We start from the raw sequence: 7246 nt of genomic DNA, 5'->3' as shown, positions 1-7246 counted from the left end.
AACTTGTTCCAACCGTCTACCACTCTATTTGCGTGCGTGCGTGTGCGTGCGTGTGCGTGCATTATGGAATTAGCGAGAGCGGGAGTCTCCCGGCGGGTGTGTGGAGAACAGGTTCCCCGGGAGGAGGCAGGAGGCAGCGGCCGGTGTAACAAAATAGGTGATAAAGTCTGCTTTACGCAGCCCATAAACCCTGGCCGAAGAGTCCACACAACATAAACCTGGCACCGGGACCCGCTGCTTCACTCATCCTTCCCGCAAATTTATGTCCCGAGATAAATATGTAATGTGGCTAAATTTTTCCTCCCACACCACAACAATTTTTCCGATGTATGCCGGCGCTAACATTTTTAATATTGAGTAGTGCGTATATTTTTGCTGCTTGCTGCGCTCCTGTTGATTGCGTGTAATCTTTGTAAATATTAAATCTTTGTGTCAAAACTTTATTATTTAAACTTTTAAGTCATATGGTGAAGTACGGGCTTTTGAGCATATAAACGTATATAGGTAAATCCATCTAGTATTCCTGGTAGAATACTAGTATTCTAGAATACTAATAATCCAGGTAGCTAGTAATCCCTTCCCCATACCACACCATCAAGTAACCTGCCAGTGCTACAATCAGTGCTCCTCCCATTAGCAGGGAGCTGACTTTAACGAGGGCAAAAACAAACAGATCCTTAAAATCCGGTAATAATGCTGAGTGAATGTCAAATAAAGCAGCACTCACATAAAGGACTGAGGCCACAAACCTGATGTAATAGCAATATTAGAAACAAAAATAACGGGAATGATCACAAATGCAATATTCCTGCAGAGAATATCAAATAATAAGAAACATAACAGAGGGAGGAGAGAGATGAGTGGCACTTCTGGCCATAAGAAACAAGATTTGTAAACAGATCATTACTGAGGAGAACAAATAATTATGCAGACTACATCATGGGAATTAGTTCAGTGGAAGAGAGGAGGTGGTTGTGTCAGTGGTCAACCGCTCCCCAGAAAATCACAGAATCACAGAATATTTTATTTTAATAATAAAAAATTACATCCAGAGCTTGCATCGTATTTACTAGTAGCAAACCTACAAAAGGAACAGGTTTGTGTCCTATACAGAAACCTATAAAAGGAAGTCTTTGAAAATGTAATAAGTTATTACGAAACGCGTTTAAGCGTCGCGTCAGACTAGAAATAAAAATGAATTTTGCAGAATTGGTTTTTCAATTACCATCGACAGTAAAAAGAAACATAAGAAATATTGAGAAAATTCGTGTTAGAATTATTAATCTTACGTTTTTCGGTCATATTTAACAACATATATATATATATATATATATATATATATATATATATATATATATATATATATATATATATATATATATATATATATATATATAATATGAAAACGTTGTACTGAACGGGGCGAGAATAGCTTGAGCTACCTCATCCCTTTGTGCATATTTATTCCTTAATAAACTTACTTCAATTGCAATTGCAATTTTATTGCTATATAATTATTTCCTGTCGTGTAGATTTCCCAACAAATTATTTTGATACGTTTTACACTGTTATTGACTCACTGAATGTGTGCCGAGAGCCGAAGAGCCGAATTGTGTTAGTGTGATGCAGTAGTTAGCATGTGATACACAGGTTCGAGCCCTGAGCAGAGTGAGGACGATTGGGCACCGTTTTTCCCTTCACTGTTCATGCACGTGCGCCCCAGCAGAATTCAGAAACCTTGTTGCAAAGCGATAAGTGAAACGTGTTTTGGGGATTAAATAAGTAAGAAAAATAGTTAAGGTTGAGCTAAGGGGGAAAAAGAGAGAGAGAGAGAGAGAGAGAGAGAGAGAGAGAGAGAGAGAGGGAGAGAGAGATTTTAGCCAGCAAACAGGAGTCAGAATACCTCTGCAGCAATTTCTAAAAAAAATCAAACCAAAGAGTTTCATTACAGTTGTGAGGGAGAGCTACGATAAGAAGGACTAAGTTATGGCGGACGTAAATATGGCGAGCCAACATTTCCTTTACCCCATAACTTTCACCTTTTACGAGAAACTTAACCACCAAGGAGGCTTTATGGCAATTAATAACTACTAATTCGGAAAGTGTCAAGATTGTGGCGGAAGCTTTAGGAGTAGCTAAGGTGGCTGCGAGTGGGTTCTTGAAGCTGAGACTGGGAGCTGCTGGGGAAGCTGAGACTGGGAGCTGCTGAGGAAGCTGAGACTGGGAGCTGCTGGGGAAGCTGAGACTGGGAGCTGCTGGGGAAGCTGAGACTGGGAGCTGCTGGGGAAGCTGAGACTGGGAGCTGCTGGGGAAGCTGAGACTGGGAGCTGCTGGGGAAGCTGAGACTGGGAGCTGCTGGGGAAGCTGAGACTGGGAGCTGCTGGGGAAGCTGAGACTGGGAGCTGCTGAGGAAGCTGAGACTGGGAGCTGCTGAGGAAGCTGAGACTGGGAGCTGCTGGGGAAGCTGAGACTGGGAGCTGCTGGGGAAGCTGAGACTGGGAGCTGATGGGGAAGCTGAGACTAGGAGCTGCTGGGGAAGCTGAGACTGGGAGCTGCTGAGGAAGCTGAGACTGGGAGCTGCTGGGGAAGCTGAGACTGGGAGCTGCTGAGGAAGCTGAGACTGGGAGCTGCTGAGGAAGCTGAGACTGGGAGCTGCTGAGGAAGCTGAGACTGGGAGCTGCTGGGGAAGCTGAGACTGGGAGCTGCTGGGGAAGCTGAGACTGGGAGCTGCTGAGGAAGCTGAGACTGGGAGCTGCTGGGGAAGCTGAGACTGGGAGCTGCTGAGGAAGCTGAGACTGGGAGCTGCTGGGGAAGCTGAGACTGGGAGCTGCTGGGGAAGCTGAGACTGGGAGCTGCTGAGGAAGCTGAGACTGGGAGCTGCTGAGGAAGCTGAGACTGGGAGCTGCTGGGGAAGCTGAGACTAGGAGCTGCTGAGGAAGCTGAGACTAGGAGCTGCTGGGGAAGCTGAGACTAGGAGCTGCTGAGGAAGCTGAGACTGGGAGCTGCTGGGGAAGCTGAGACTGGGAGCTGCTGGGGAAGCTGAGACTAGGAGCTGCTGAGGAAGCTGAGACTGCGTACTTCCTTTCAAGTGCTCACTTCCAAGTACTTGCAGACTCTAGCGATGAGTCTAAGCTCAGTTTTTTTACATACAAATCAGTGCAATTGATGCAATGGCCTCCTTCCCTGATATTTGCATTTTCTTATGAAAGAATGCACTGAGGTTCCCTCAATACGTCTAATTCTAACCCATGTGTTCCTTATTTTGAATACTTCAAAGCATTATACAGATTTCAAAGAAATGCAATTAGCAACAGACCTTGTGACCCAAACTTTGGCTGTGTATGAAACGTTTCTGGAGGTACAAAGAGTGTAAAGCTTGGCTTCAAGGGAAAATAATTGTCAATTTTATATTTTAATGATACACTATATTACACACTTTGGTAAGCTGCTCCATGTGCTTACTGCTCGATTAAAGACAATGCATTTTGCTTAGTTTGACTGAAAACTTAAATTAATATTAAAGCCGTTGTTTAAGGTGATATTAGACAATGTAGAATACAAGTAATGATCATAAATGCTTAAATCGCTTCTTATTCTTTCGCTTCCAAGACTGAATAAATTTAGCTCATTTAATCGGTACTCGTCTGATTTATTTCTAATTCTCCGTACTTTTTTTTTTTTTGCCTGACGCCTGTCAAGACGCTCCTGTCACGTGTCACACCACTGTCAGACTGCCAGGGAGGGTCCATTGGCTCCCCAGACATGATGTCTCGTCTGTGAGCCCAGTATACCATTACGGGACTGTTTTCTAAATGTTCAGTCATCTCATTTCTGTTCATCCTTCTAGGTACAGTAACATTAGCCTGTTGTTCAGCAGCTCGTGTTTTCTCAACTGTTTTCTCAACTCCCCCTGGTCTAGAGGGGGAGAAGGGGAGGCGACCTAGGTTTATGTTTGGTGGAGGAGCTGAGAATTAGTGTGTGCTGGAGGAGCCGAGACTGTGTTTATGTTTGTAGAGGAGCTGAGACTGGTTCATGCTGGAGGAGGAGCTGCGACTGTGGTGGCGGTTGAAGGGAAGCTGAGCTAGTGAGACCAATGGGGGGTGAGTTTCTCATGGACACCTTCTGAGAGTCACATCAGTGACGCCAGATTAAGACGAAATTCAGATCCCAGAAGTTTACTACAGTCCAGTACAAGAATATCGACATGAGAAGCACGAAATAAAAACAGCATTGATGTGGCTGTAATGGCCCAGGGACAAAGATAACTCAAAAGTTTAGTATGGAGTTACTCCTTAATAACGTCAGGAAACAACCTCAGTTGAACAATACCTGTGTGTGTGAATGTGTTAACTGAAGATGCCAGAAACACACCGAGACTCGCCATTTTCTGGCGAATATCGGCAGAAAAATGGCTCCCACACAGACACATATTGGTTGGATGAGGCTCGCTGAAACAAAAGCAAAAAGACGCAGGTAATTAACCAGGATTCAGAGGGATGCAAACACACAACATTTCATGCCATATTTTTACGTACACTCCTGCCAGTTCTACTGAGCAGCCTATAATTTTACATTCCCCTTTACGCACGCACGAACAAATTTATAGATGTTTACAAATGTGTAAACGTAAGAGGAGCATCAGAAAATTATGAAAATGACAGTGATCAAAATTACTCCCCAGCCGTATAAGAAGGAATATGAGTGTAGCAAAAGATGTACGTACGCATGTTGGCTCATTGTTGAGCCAACATGCGTACATACATCTCCTCTTCTACCACTCCTCCTCTCCTACCACTGCTAACTTTTTGTTGGTAGTGGTAGGAGAGGAGGTGACCCAAGACCACATACTCACAGGTATTGAGGTAACGGCGAAGGCAGCAACGGGACAACGGGCGCCACAACGTGAAACGGGTACCGTTGGATCAATGTATGACCATGTTTGTCAAAACCTGTACAGGCCATCGGCATGCCTCTGATCTTTAATGACTAGCGATAGGAGACTTACCCACCCGTTGAAGGGAGAGTTGTTCACCCATTCACGGGAGAGTTGTTCACCCGTTGAAGGGAGAGTTTTCACCCGTTGAAGGGAGAGTTGTTCATCCATTAACGGGAGAGTTGATCACCCGTTGAAGCGAGAGTTGTTCACCCATTAACGGGAGAGTTGTTCACTCGTTGAAGGCAGAGTTGTTCACCCATTAACGGGTGAGTTGTTACCCGTTGAAGGGAGGGTTTCGCACATGCTGAATAGGTGTAGTGGCAGAGAATGGTGGAGTTGGTGTTGCATGAACAGGGATAGTGAAATTATATCTACTGCATCTGTTACTATTGACAAACTATTTGCAATTAATAGACTACTTATAGTCTGGACGAATGGGATGTGACTCTTCCCGGAAAGTCAGCAATGGCGAGTACAAGTTAACCTTTTCCTTCGTCTGTGGTGGGCGGCTACTGAGCCACTGGTCCTGTGACGGCGCCCTGGCAACGTAAGGCAGGGAACGCAACTGACGGAATGGTGAACGCAGTTGTCAAGTGAGTGGTAGGAGAGGCTGGCCTCCGTCATTTTTGTGATTTCCTAAAATGTCCCGTCTGTTGGACAGGACATTTCGGGAAATCGCAACATGAGCGTCTCCGCAATGTACATGTTCTTGATGCTGTGCAAGGCATTTCCGGAAATGGTATTGCCCTAGCAAATGCTGCATTTTCCTTACAGTAAGAGTTCATTTCCGTATACAGATGTCATATATAAAAAACACACAACACTGAGCAGGAAGTGCTTCCCCTTCGTTATTGGAGTTGATGTTGGTGATACGCACAAGCACCTGAAGCCATTGTTTGTTTTGGGTTGCTTGATCAGATGACCCGAACATCAACTTGAGTTTTGGCCGCTGGTTGTTTTCTTTAATGGTGACTTTGGCCGAAATAACAGTCAAGGTTGGGTTTAAGTCGTTGACGCTCTCAACAGTCTAAGTGATAGGCTCGTCTGCTATCCAGAACTGATGCGTAGGACAAAGATGGTCCTTTCAGCCTGGAAACGCCTTGGAGGAAGTAGCAAGAGGCTGGCCTCTTGCAATTGAGGGCTGAATTGCAGAGTCAATAAGTTTCTGAATGGCCTCTTCATTGGAGGAAATGGGTGAACCGTCGCTACCATCATCTAAGATGTCGAAAGATGTCATGTCGTCGGTGATGTCACCGAGAATGTGGAGTATGTCACTCCGGTTGAAATGGTGGGACCCCCGAAATCGAGCTTTGATCTTGCAGATCCTCGTGGTCCCAATAGATGAGTACCACAAGGTACTCATACGTAAACAAATCCACAAGGGCCGTGACGAGGATTACTCATACGTGCAGGGTTTTCACCTGTTAACGTCTCAATGGCCCCGAATTAACGATGTGAGAACACTGGCTGTGATGCCGGCTTCTACTCACTATGATTACAAAAAAACAGTATTCCTTGCAAGTGGGTTTCCAGTCACGACTCTCCTCGTCAGCACCTCCTCCAGGAGCCCCGTCATTACACCGGGAAGAGGTGAGAGGAAGTTAAGCGCCAAGACTGGTTCTTGCGGAGCAATAAAAGTGAGCGTGACTGAGGTGAGAGTCGGGTCCGCCCTCACTCTCCCCAACCCCCCCTCACTTCCCACAGCGGTGACCTGCTTGCTCCGACCTTGTTAAGGTGACCTCGCTGTTCTGAAGCTCTCGCTCGCTAATCTCCCTTAATACTCCCCTCTTTTCCTTTTGAGAATATGGTTCGCTGACTGTTGCTGATTTTCCCTGTCTAGCCTGCCTGGCCTGCCTGGCCTGCCTGGCCTGCCTGGTCTGCCTGGCCTGCCTGGTCTGTCTGGCCTGCCTGGCCTGCCTGGTCTGTCTGGCCTGCCTGGCCTGCCTGGCCTGCCTGGTCTGCCTGGCCTGCCTGGCCTGCCTGGCCTGCCTGGCCTGCCTGGCCTGCCTGGTCTGTCTGGCCTGCCTGGCCTGCCTGGCCTGCCTGGTCTGCCTGGCCTGCCTGGCCTGCCTGGCCTGCCTGGTCTGTCTGGCGTGCCTGGCCTGCCTGGCCTGCCTGGTCTGCCTGGCCTGCCTGGCCTGCCTGACCTGCCTGGCCACTTAGCGGCCGTCTTGTCAAAATGTTTGGTCTTTATCGTAGAAAATATGTTTGTTTGTTTTTTGGTATTACTTATTGCATTTGTATTCTTCTTTAATCATTGTGATTATTATCGCACAATGAACTCACATTAACGGAATGTATTAACGAGGA

At 46.4% G+C, this 7246-nt stretch overlaps 1 protein-coding gene across 1 annotated transcript; it reads right to left on the bottom strand.

Annotated features, from left to right (window-relative positions):
• Positions 1 to 2135: 2135 nt before the first annotated feature.
• On the bottom strand, positions 2136 to 6173 carry LOC138351813 (uncharacterized). Its single transcript, XM_069303822.1, has 2 exons — positions 6069 to 6173; positions 2136 to 2930 (listed from the first exon to the last, which is right to left on the bottom strand). Exons 1-2 carry the CDS (start codon positions 6171 to 6173, stop codon positions 2136 to 2138), a joined length of 900 nt encoding a protein of 299 aa, XP_069159923.1.
• Positions 6174 to 7246: the final 1073 nt, after the last annotated feature.

Source organism: Procambarus clarkii, chromosome 51 (genome assembly GCF_040958095.1).
Source record: "Procambarus clarkii isolate CNS0578487 chromosome 51, FALCON_Pclarkii_2.0, whole genome shotgun sequence".
Classification (NCBI taxonomy): Eukaryota; Metazoa; Arthropoda; class Malacostraca; order Decapoda; family Cambaridae; genus Procambarus; species Procambarus clarkii.
This window is presented reverse-complemented; position numbering and strand designations above follow the sequence as displayed.

Coding starts and splice junctions, on each gene's coding strand:
- LOC138351813 (XM_069303822.1), bottom strand. CDS start 6,173: ATGACATCTTTCGACATCTTAGATGATGGTAGCGACGGTTCACCCATT. Junction 2,931..6,068: donor CTGCAATTCAGCCCTCAATT/GCAAGAGGCCAG, acceptor CAGCTTCCTCAG/CAGCTCCTAGTCTCAGCTTC.